Source organism: Syngnathus scovelli, chromosome 3 (assembly GCF_024217435.2).
Source record: "Syngnathus scovelli strain Florida chromosome 3, RoL_Ssco_1.2, whole genome shotgun sequence".
Lineage (NCBI taxonomy): Eukaryota > Metazoa > Chordata > Actinopteri > Syngnathiformes > Syngnathidae > Syngnathus > Syngnathus scovelli.
Genome location: NC_090849.1, coordinates 14,806,080 through 14,817,438, shown reverse-complemented (window position 1 = coordinate 14,817,438; position 11,359 = coordinate 14,806,080). Strand labels below are relative to the sequence as shown.

Here is an 11,359-nt window from a genome sequence, read left to right as displayed (position 1 = left end):
GTCTTGCCAATCTTACCCCTAGTGGCTTCTCTTGTTATTACTATTTGAAGTGTGCGTGTGCTTAGTGGTCCATTTGTATTCATTTCCAATAAATAATTCACAGACATTATTTTAATCTTTATTCGATGGAAACTCACCATGAAGCAAATGCGTCAACAATTTAAAACAGGCACTGAAATACCAATAGTCAGATAACATTACAAGCGTAAACAGGCTACAGTATGCAGAATTCTAAATACAAGTACAATTACAAAGAAGAAAAATGACAAAACTTATTTGTGACAAAATAAGATAAAACATCCAACTTGAATATCTGATACAAAAATCATATGCTTGTTTAAAGAGCTTCACTTCTTTCTTCCACCTCTCTCCTTCAACGCCAAGTGAATGATCGACCCAGTGGTCATGTTGTAATAAGCCATCGAGTTGGAGTCTTTGATGAATATGCCCTAAAAAAATACAGATGTCGATTACACATATGTGCATATTTATATTTGGGTGAATTTGGATGATGCTTAAATTATCACCAGTGCCCGTTTACAAGTGACTGGTCTAAGCTAGCTTTGTTTGGAATTTTTTACTAAATTTAGCTTATGCCAAGTGTCAAGAGTAAATTTACCTCATATTGTAATTTCTGCTTTCCTGCCGGCATGCCTGTGGCTTCATGGATTTTCATCTTGATAACAGATACCTGAGGAGAATTTTTTTTAAACATCCATTATGCAAGTTTCAAGAAGATATCTTTTGCACAAAATAAAAAGAACCAAGATTGCACTGATTACCTGGTCTGTGAGTGGAACAGTGAAATTGAGCACTTGGCCACTGAGCTTCCATTCGGTCTTGTCCTGCATGTTGGGGACATGGACTTTAACTGCCACGGGCCCCTTGAGGGAAAACAACAACAAAAGTAACATGAACAAAAGTCAGAAATTGAGATAAAAATTTAATTATTGCAACGTGGTATTGCTGACCTTGTTTCTGCGAATAAATTCATCCTCTGGAATAAGGTTGTCCTCTGTCTTCATCTTCTTGCTCATTGGCTCATCGTCGTGAGGCATTGGAGGATGTGATGGCGGTGCAGGAATATTTGGAGGTTGTGGTACAGGAGGAGCAGGAACAAATGCTAGATCGCAACGATAGGAAAATTAGTTTAAACACAGTGTAACAAGAAGTAATGGAGAGAAATGAATCTTACCAGCTGGAACCACCATGGGAGGTGGTCTGGGAGCCATCATGTGAGGTCCCGATGGTGGCATGGGAACCACATTGATGCGAGGACCGGGAATCATAGGAGGCATTGAGGTTAAAACTTGTCCTGGACCCAGGCGCACAACAGGAGACACGGGCGGCCTTGGAATTACAGGCACGGCTGACAGAAGAGTGGTGCGGACTGGAGGGCCCACCTGGAAACAAGCACATTAGACTGTGGCTCAAGCAACAACATACCCGACATATTTTTGTCCACACAACTTACTGTAGTGGGCGGGCGAGAAATGGCTGAGACTGGAGGGTTTGGTTTGGGCAGAATGGGTGCAGATGATGGCATCGGAGGCATGTGGTGAGTGTCACTGGGTTTGCTTGGACCAATCTTCTCTTTATTGTCATCCTCTCCTACCAGCCCTTTGGCCTTGTGAATTGCTTCAATCTGCTCTTGAAGGGTGATGTTAGCTTGAGCTGCTTGCTGGGTGCGCGCCATGCTTCCAGAGTGGCCATCCCAGGTCACCTGAAGAGAGAGCACCCCAAATAAGTTTAGGGAAAAGGTAAAAAGAAACAAATATAATAGCTTTCAAATTTATGAGCATATCTGCGCCTACCTTTTCCTCTGGCTTCTGGATTTCTTCTTCCCCGATTTTCTTACCAATGGCCGTCTCCTCCACACCAAAGATATCAGTACGCCTCTCAGCCAGTTGCTTCAAGCTGCTATCGATGTCCATACCAGGAGCATAAACTTCATCTTCAGTCTGCCTGTCTCTGATGCTGCGGTCCCTTTGCTCCAGCCAGCGGGGATCCAGCAGACCGATGCGCATGTGCTCTGGTATTTTACTGGCTGGGATCTTCTCACCAGTAATAGGCGAGATGAGATACTCATCTGAAACAGCAACTGGTGCTGGAGCTTTGGAAGCTGATGAAACAATGGTATCAGATTGTCACACACTAGAAATGGTGACATACGAGATTAGCGCAATCTAAAAAGATGTGGTTCTTTACCTTTTGGATCATAGTCTTTACGAATGATAACTTGGTCTGGAGTCGGGGGAAGTGGGGGTGGCATTGGGTTGCTGGGAGGCGCTTTTAAGCCTTCATCCTCGTCATCAGATCCCTAGAATACAAGGGTGGCAATACTTTTTATGTTCTGTTTAAAATATATAATAAATAATATTTTGCATTTGTCTGCAGTGGCATTAGCATTTTATGGGGCGCACCAAACCTCTTTCAGCATTGTCTTACCTCATCCATGTCCTGGACCTGTGTGTCTTGATCAGGTTGCGCGGCATGGCCAGCATGGCGCACCTCTCGCTCATCATTCTCATCATCACTTTCAACGTCCATTTCTACCTCCTCACTCTCGCCATACTTCTCATAACGCTCTTGGATTAAGATGCGGGCACCGAGCTCCTCAGGGGTTGTGGGTGGGGGGAAGTGGCCTAGAAATCATGAATAACATTTTTAGATGTGATTCAAAGCTGTTCATCCTTGAGTCGGCTTTTCAAGCTATGGGGATGTTTTGGATGCAGATTCCAGATGCAAATCCCCCCAATGTTTTTCTCGTCTTTAGTCAAACCAGTGGTAGATACAAACTTCTTTCTATATCGAGTTTTTTTGCTTTATGTTAAAACTTTGACATTATATTTAGTTTCAGGAGTTGAAATATATCGCCACTAGGTAAGGATCACGATAAGATGCGGTCCAATATTAATTATTATTCATTAATATGACAGTCAGTAGGTAACGACAGTCAGTATTACCTTGCTCGTTGGGCTGGAAATCCACCGTCTCCACCACAACAAAATCATGCCAGTCAATTTGCGCATACGCCACTCGTTCCTTCTCCCTTTCCTCTTCTTCCTTCTTTCTTTCACGCTCCTGGTACTTTGCCCACTCAACACGATACCTCACCTGATGGTTTTGTAATTCGAAAAGTTTATTTAAACTGACGACAATCCAAATACGTCGAGTAACAAAAAAATAATAATAATAAGTTTACCTGGTCCATTACGTCTTTTGGATTCTCAGACTCTTTCTTCAGCTTTACCAGCAGGCCTTTGGGAGGAATTAAAATCTACATGTAACGGAAACAAAGACCAATTAATTCAGCACAAAAACAATAGACAATATAAATACATGTTGGGAAAAGAAGGCATTTGTTTATTCACCTTGGTATACTGCTCAACTAATTTGGTGAAGTAGTTGAAGAGACTGTGTTGCGGGCGTAGAAAGTCAAATTGGTAGTTTCTCTGTTCTTTCTGCATGAGCTGAGTCAAGAACTGACGGCCATTGCGAGCAACAAACTGTGCAGTGAGCTTGACAACATCCAAATCGAATGCAGCAATTGATGGAGGATCAGCAATGAACTCAAACTCAGGAGGTGGCTCTTTTGGAATGATAGCTTCCTGGATCACCTGCACCTTTGGACAATCACAACAAAGAAAATAATATTATTGAAATCTTGACTAGGAAAAGTAGTAAAGAGGCCACGGAGAAACATAAAATGGCCATACTTTCTGAGGAAGTTGCTGGGTCTGCTGCATTGTCTGCTGCATAACCTTTGGCACAGCTGCTGATGGTTCCACAGCTTTACCCTCCTTGAACTCATTGACCTTGTGTCGGTAATAAGCATGGTATGGGTCATTTGGATTGAGGAAATTGAATTTGGGATTGTTGATCTCATTCTGACGGATTCTTGCTTCAAATTCTGGCCCATTCCTGAAAATGTACAATTTTGATTCAGTATTACAATGAACAATACAACACTACAATCCAGATGTCAACAACATAAGTACATTTCACTTGTTATTAGAAACCAACCTGGCAACAAAGCTGGCTGTTTTGTCAACAATGTTTCGGACCTCCGGTGGTGGGTAGATAATACCAACAATAGGCTTGGTTGCAGGGGTTTCTTCAGGAGCATCAACCTGTATAGCAGATGTCTAGTTGTAACTAATTGAAATCAACAATGAGATACGATTTGCTTTACATTATGGCAATGGCAATATTTTACCATAAAATTGACGCTGTAGGTCACTATTATAGTGCGTATTACATTACGTCCAAGTCTGCCTACCCACTGTAAGCCAGTGACCGTGTGTGTGTGTATATATATATATATATATATATATATATATATATATATATATATATATATATATATATATATATAAACATTTAGTTTAAGATACTGTACATTAATTGCAAAGAATGGAGGATAAAATCGTTAATCCCGCTACCCTGCGAATGAGACAATACGGGTATCGTAAAGATTTACCATACGTAAATGCAAAACAATTACTAAATTCTTAATGTTGATGTACTTGGACTAATTATGGACTATATAGTCATGCTTACCGATATTAAAGTACAAACATATTCTTTAAACATAAACTGTAGCTTCGGTCTATTGCTAACGTCGGCTAATACCTTGTTGAGCTCCGGCTGGATAATTTGAACTGGGCCAGGCGGCATGACGGGGACTTTTTATTGACCAAAAAGTCACCTAAGAAACACATTCAGATAGTGCAAATTTTTAAGTACACGTACGATTTCACAGTGTAATCAAGTGAGTCATAACTAAACATTAAAACCAATGTTGTAGTTGAAAACCTACTGCGTGTTCCTCTTGCTAGCTGCAACTCAATGGCGGCGTTTTACTTCCGGGCACTTGCCGTAAAGCATCTTGGAACTTGGAGTTCCGAGCTGTTCGTTCACTCTCGTTCACTGAAAAGATGTGTTCTTTTGAACGAATCGTTCACTCACGAGCCAACACTAGTTGCCACGGACACTACAAACTAACAAGCAACTCCCATTTCACCGACTGCACTTGAAACTTAACTTGTGTTTGTTAAAAATGTGTCAATCTCTTGGAAGCCAGGGCTGTATAGAAAGTCTCCAGAAAGATCTCACCGACATTCAGTGTGCAATTGTGGAGGTCTTTTCTGCAAACGGCCCGCTGCATGTTTATTCGTGGAAATTCCCGGACAAACTCGCCTGTAATCTAGATTTGGATCTGGAGCATTACAATTTTGTAAACGGAGAGGATGAATTTAACCAGCACGTCCATATTGTTCTGCTGGAATTAGTAATAGACAGGTAAGTAAATGTTTACAGCACGTTCAGATGTTTTTACAAATGTAACCTACAACAAAACCTATTCTTCTCATCAAACAAGACTACTGCTTCTTCTCCAAGCATCTGATGCTTACGTTGAAGAACTGAGCAGCAACAAGAGGAATCAACAAGCTGATCAGAAAGGCTGCATGTCAATTGGACTTGTTGTTAAAAAATTCTGGCGCGACTTACTTCAGTTTGCCAACATGAAGGTTGATGCATTTTTAAACTATCAGAATTGATCAAAATCTCCATGTATTTAATGTATCGTTTCTTTGTCTCCTTTAGATGTGCAAGGAAAGCAAGCTAGAAACAGTGATGTCCAGTTGTGATGATGGTTTACCTTCAACGTGTGCACATAACATTTCACGTTCAACAAGCACCATTCGTTTGCCAGATTACGATGACCCCCTCAGTGACACTCACATCCTCGCATGTAATCCCAAAATTGACACACACAATGTCGGATGCCAAACAAATGAATCACCCTCTGCTTTCTGCGGTGTGTGTCCTCAAGCACAGTCTGCTATCAGAAAAACAGGCAATGTGCTGGTAGAACTGCTTCAGGGTGAGGGATTGCCCTCTTCTTTACTCCCACTATTAGACACTGTGGGACAAATGGCAGTGGGTGATGTAGCACAGTGGGCCAGTGAGCAGCTCAGAGATATGCGGCGACTGACAAAGCATATACAAGATGTGCGGGATACAGTCGAGCCTCTTAAAATGAAACTAACAGCAGCGGAAGCCGATCGAGAGAAAATTGGGGTCGAGATGGAACGTGCACAGAAAGAACTACAGGAAGAAGTAGAAAAACAGAAATCCATAAATCTTCAGTTGGAAATGGCATCACAGAAAGCACAAACAATCATGAAAGAAACTGAACATAGACTTTCAAAGGAGTATCAACAACTCAAGAGAGGTGAGTTGGCAACAACTCCTCATACACACATGAATCAAATGATCACCTCATAAGCAAGCTCCAAATAAGCTTAATAATGATGGTCATGATTTGAAACAGAAGGAGGGGCAAAATCTAAAACATGCAGAGCAGCAGCCCTTGAGGCCTGGATTTGAACACCACTGACATAAATCATATCAGGGATGAAAAAAAATGGATTGTGTTTAATGTACGTAATTTACTTTCTGACAGAATATGAATCCCTGAAGAAGAGTTATTCTGATCTGACGGAAGAAGTAGCTACACAAAAAGATAGGCTGCAAGATCTTGGTAAGAACAATATCTAACCATGTTGTCAATTAAAATTGGACCCTTCTGTGGCAAACTTGCATGTTCTACAGTTGCTTGTGTGGGTTTTCTCTCTGTACTGTAGCTGAAAATGAAAATAGATTTTAATTTGTCCATAGGTGTGAATGTCTTTGCGAATATTTATTTTCGACATTTCGATGGACTGAAGCTCATCCATGACCCCAAAGAAATCAATCAGTTTAAAAAATAGAGGGAAGGATATGTATTTGAGAACGTATTTAACCATGTTACAGTCCATCGAGTGTGGTAATTTTTTTTTTTTTAGAATGTGAAAGGAATAAATCGCTGGATAAACTGAAAACTCTGCACATAAAGGAAGAGACATGTTCTAAACTTCAAGAGAGGATCGATCAGTTTGAAAGTCAGCTCTGCGAGGCTCATCTACTTCTCGAAAAAGAGGAGGCCAAATATCACAGTGCATGTCTTCACCAGGAGGTAAGGCGGCAGTCTCACGTACCACTTTGTTTTGGTTTCCAGGACTTCAGAACAACGATAACTCAAATAGTTTTATTCATGCTGCTGCCATTCTGTGAACAGTCAATGGAAAAAAAGCAAAAGTCTTTGCTACAGAGAGTGGAGGCTCTCGATGAAGAGTGTGAGGAGTTGCAGAAACAGTTGGGAGAGAGAGAGGAAAGAGAGCTTAACCTCCACAATCAGTTGCAGCAGGTTTCACAGCAGAATGAAAATCTGCGAGCACAGCTCACGTCACAACAGGTATTTTAATGATTCTCAACCTATTCCCTCAAATCATGGCGAATGGAAACTCTTGAATCTTGAATCGTTCACCCATTTGTGCCACAAATTTTCAGTACTACCATTATTTGGTATTCATTTCCTAACAGGATCATTGTTCAGAGCTACAGAGTGAGAAGCAGACACTACAGACACAAATAGAGCATTTCCAGGGCACTGTGGCTGAGCTCAAGGAAAGTGTCAAATCGTTCAAAGACAAGGAGAGGTTGTTGGTGGCTTTCCCAGAACTCAGCCCCCTGGCGCATGCCCAACCAAAGAGTACACACTTTTGTCATTATTACATCTGCATATGCAGGATGGGAAAATGGTTAATCGTGAATATTCATTTTTGTATTTTTTGATTCTTGGAACCTTCTCAAGGTACGGGCAATGTGCTATTGGATATGGAGCAGCAGTTGCAGGCAAACTACATTCGCATTGGCGTGCTGGAGAAGGAGAACGCAACCCTTCATGGCAGTCTTGTGAAGTTAAGGAAGGTAACCCAGCATAATGCTGTCAAAGTAGGACTAATACACTAAAACAAGAATGGCGTAGAATGCAGATATCCACCAAGAATGAACCACCCTATTTAGACTGCACTTTTACGCTTAAATTTGTTTAATTAATTAAAATTTCAATAACATGAGAACATGAATAAACCGAGCAAAATTAACTACTAGGACTGAACAAATAATTAAAAACTAAACCGGCATTGAGATGTTATAGAATGCAATTTTCAAATCAACTATCACAGCCTTCTCTCTCTCTCTCTCTCTCTCTCTCTCTCTCTCTCTCTCTCTCTCTCTCTCTCTCTCTCTCTCTCTCTCTCTCTCTCTCTCTCTCTCTCCCTCTCCCTCATGCACACACTTCGTATACACAGTAAGCACATCAAACCGAGTACGCTGTCTACCTTCACATTCAAAGAATGTGGCATTCATGATAAATCAGAGTTATAATATTTTTCAAAATCTCTCAAGTGACGACTATCCAAGAGCTGCTTCTTTCCTCTGCTTTGTCCTGATAAGACTGGTATTACTCGTTTCTGGTTATTCTTGGTCCGTTCACATACGATTAGAAGGTTCGTGTCTGTGTTGGTGCCATGTCTTGTTAATGTTAATGGGAATCCAGTGTCCTAATGCCAATTTGATGTAATCCACAGAGCACACCTAATCAACAGGAAAGCTCACCTCTGCAAATCAATAGCTCCTCTCCAGCCAGCCCACCAGTCAAACAAATGGACTACCTGACACAAATGCAGAGGAGTCCATTGTGAGTATAACTGATTCCAGTGATGTTTATAAATGATCAATCATATATTTTTCAGTTTCAGACATTGCTTTATTTCTTCATTCCAGCAGCAGGCAGAACTACAGGGCACCGTGGTTGGGAAACAGTGACAGAGGCGACAGACGTGGTTGCATGTCATCGAGGGCAGCAGATTGTCTGTCACCCTTATCATCCCCCAGCATTTTTATACAAGCCCTTCACCCCAACATCAGTTCCACCGGTGCTATAACTCAGACACGAAACACACCCAAAACCTTAGCCTTACCTCAAAACAGGAGCTTAAGACAGAGGAAAAAATGAATCTTTGACTTTGGTTTTGTATCAAGCGCTCTAGTCATTTTTAAACATTTTGTTGAATCGTAAAAGTGTGTATTTTTTAAAAACTTATTTTATAACATAAATATGGTTGAACATCCACACACTGGCCTCTGATCCATCATTGAATAATTACTCACGTGTTTTCAAAGAGCTGAGCCTATAAATAACCAAACAACAGGGAAAAAAAACTATAAAGGATATCCAATAATATCAAACATATCAGGAGTGTGTGGCTTGTATGCCACTGAATGTGCTCCAGATGTGCTTTGTTGTTTAATTATGGCACTGATTTTAAAAAGAAAAATGAATCTCCATGACAGCAAAAGTACTCAGAGGTTTCATACTCTATGGAATCACTGCAGTTGCTCTCTTTTACTTTTAAGTTATTTTGGTAATTTATTTAAGTAATCAGTGACAGATAAAAATCTCTCATTTATTGCATAGTCAAGTAGATTTTCTATCAACGGGTCACATTTTCAAATGCCTGTATACAGACATTTTGCGCTCTATTCTGTCACATCCCCTCAGACAAATAGTTTAAGAGTGCTTAAAATGTTTATTACTTTTTTTAAACACCTGATTAATATGACGGGAAGTCTATCGTTGCAACACTAGTCGACCATGTATTGTTCCAATTACCTAAAGGACACCTCATGACCTTTGAGTTAATCCCTGACATTGTCACAGCTATAAAGTTGTGTCATCAGGCGTGTAATTCAAAGTCTTAAGCTTTTTCACTTGATGCCACAGGTCTGTGATTGAATCACAGTAATCAAGTCATTCAGACATTTTAATGAAAAGTGAGTTTTGAAATGTCAGTAGGAAAATCTCATAAATAACACTGAATCTAAATCAAGGATCATTAATACAGTGGAAATTGTTGCAGCAAGTTGCTATATAGAAAAAAATTCTAGTTCCAGTCTGTGTACCTGTGTGTGTGTAGTTTTTGTTGTAATAATGTAAAAATTGACATCCCTGATATGTGTAAAAATAAATCATAAGACCTGAATCGAATATGTCAGAAATGGTACAAAATGTAGATTTTTCCAAATACTGCTTCAAAACATTTATTTTCTATACAGTATGTGACACAACACTTTCATACAGACAGAACCAAGAAATTGAGACTGTGACATGCAGGAAAATCATAATAGTAGTTAGGAAAATAATATCTGTGCACCCCAAGTCCCCCCTCTCACAAAAAAAAAAAAAAGTATAGTTCCTTTATAAATAGTGTGCAAAATTTTTCAAATTCTCTGGGTCCTCACAACTTTTTCTAATGCTTCAGCATTTACATTCTGTTCCGGGTCTGCATTTGATTTTACACATTGTAATAATAAATCACAATGTGTATGATGTGGTATGCAATCTTATTTGAGAATAGAAAGAATTTTATACCTTTATATCTTTATTAACCACTTCATAAATCCATCATCTTGATTCACATGCGTAAGGCCATTGGTTTCCTAAGCAGACATGAAAATAAACATATATTAACATTAGATACTTGTCAGTCTGCAGAAGTGCAGACTGTGGGAATGTACAGATAGCCACCAGCATATTAGGTGATATGTTATCTTCTGCAAGGTCAGACTGGTGACACCCCCAAATCTGGGAATAAGGAGGCCTTGCACAGATGAAACGCATTTAAAGATAGCCATAGTCTGGGAAAAAAAAAAATTCTGAAAGATTTTAACTTTGTGCTAAAATGTCTTGACTATAAGCTTTGACATCTATGTTTATGCTCTCGTGACATAGCAAAGGATTGGTGCTCAACAGTGCCTGAAGGAAAAAACTAATTGTGACACAAGAACACGAGAACAGGGTCATGAGATTCAGGAGATTAGATGAAGCAATGAACTCTTTCAATTGAAAGCATGTTCATATTTCCCATGCACAAAAAAATCACTGTAGCAGAAACACAAAACTTGAAAAAAAACCACAATTGTTGAAAATAAATAATAAATAAGAACATAATGCAGTGTAAGAAATGAAAAAGTGATAATCAATTACCGTATTTTCCGGACTATAAGTCGCTCCGGAGTATAAGTCGCACCAGCCATAAAATGCCCCAAAAAGTGAAAAAAACATATATAAGTCGCTCCGGAGTATAAGTCGCACTTTGGGGGGCAATTTATTCGACAAAATCCCACACCAAAAACAGTCATGAACGAGCAACAACAGGCTAAACAATAGCAACAACAGGCTAAACGATAGGTATGCTAACGTGACAAATACAAACAAAGAGCTGAGAACGGGCCTGACGTAACATATAGAGTGATTAAGGACAACTATTACATGAATAACATGTTTATAAAACCATCGGTGTCACTCCAATTCATTAAATAGCAACAACAGGCTAAACGATAGGTATGCTAACGTGACAAACACAAACAAAGAGCTGAGAATGGGCCAAATAATAATAAATAATAA

The 11,359-nt window shown here is 39.8% G+C and overlaps 2 protein-coding genes across 4 annotated transcripts in view; one reads left to right on the top strand and one right to left on the bottom strand.

The window, feature by feature from the left end:
• Window positions 1-104: 104 nt before the first annotated feature.
• Window positions 105-11,359, bottom strand: part of sf3a1 (splicing factor 3a, subunit 1) — a 125,264-nt gene continuing 114,009 nt past the window's right edge. Inside the window, exons 1-16 of one of the 2 annotated variants that reach the window (XM_049764042.2) lie at window positions 4,823-4,928; window positions 4,636-4,711; window positions 4,027-4,133; window positions 3,720-3,924; window positions 3,375-3,626; window positions 3,206-3,280; window positions 2,967-3,117; window positions 2,449-2,645; window positions 2,209-2,320; window positions 1,815-2,122; window positions 1,475-1,723; window positions 1,196-1,403; window positions 972-1,123; window positions 783-884; window positions 620-691; window positions 105-449 (exon numbers count right to left, since the gene is read on the bottom strand). In XM_049764042.2, the coding sequence (XP_049619999.1) occupies window positions 348-449; window positions 620-691; window positions 783-884; window positions 972-1,123; window positions 1,196-1,403; window positions 1,475-1,723; window positions 1,815-2,122; window positions 2,209-2,320; window positions 2,449-2,645; window positions 2,967-3,117; window positions 3,206-3,280; window positions 3,375-3,626; window positions 3,720-3,924; window positions 4,027-4,133; window positions 4,636-4,680 (2,337 nt within the window). In that variant the 5' untranslated portion in view covers window positions 4,681-4,711; window positions 4,823-4,928 and the 3' untranslated portion in view covers window positions 105-347. Of the gene's footprint in view, window positions 450-619; window positions 692-782; window positions 885-971; window positions 1,124-1,195; window positions 1,404-1,474; window positions 1,724-1,814; window positions 2,123-2,208; window positions 2,321-2,448; window positions 2,646-2,966; window positions 3,118-3,205; window positions 3,281-3,374; window positions 3,627-3,719; window positions 3,925-4,026; window positions 4,134-4,635; window positions 4,712-4,822; window positions 4,929-11,359 lie in introns of those variants that run through there. The other variant, XM_068650151.1, reaches the window with a different exon arrangement.
• On the top strand, window positions 4,953-8,955 carry ccdc157 (coiled-coil domain containing 157). 2 transcript variants are annotated; one of them, XM_049764044.2, is made up of 10 exons: window positions 4,953-5,304; window positions 5,384-5,534; window positions 5,611-6,241; window positions 6,473-6,550; window positions 6,855-7,024; window positions 7,127-7,303; window positions 7,432-7,600; window positions 7,703-7,818; window positions 8,481-8,590; window positions 8,680-8,955. In XM_049764044.2, the coding sequence occupies exons 1-10, from the start codon at window positions 5,063-5,065 to the stop codon at window positions 8,906-8,908; spliced, it is 2,073 nt and encodes a 690-aa protein (XP_049620001.1). In that variant the 5' UTR covers window positions 4,953-5,062; the 3' UTR covers window positions 8,909-8,955. The 2 variants fall into 2 exon arrangements, with proteins under 2 accessions (XP_049620001.1, XP_049620000.1); XM_049764043.2 differs by having other exon boundaries at window positions 4,955-5,304; window positions 8,677-8,955.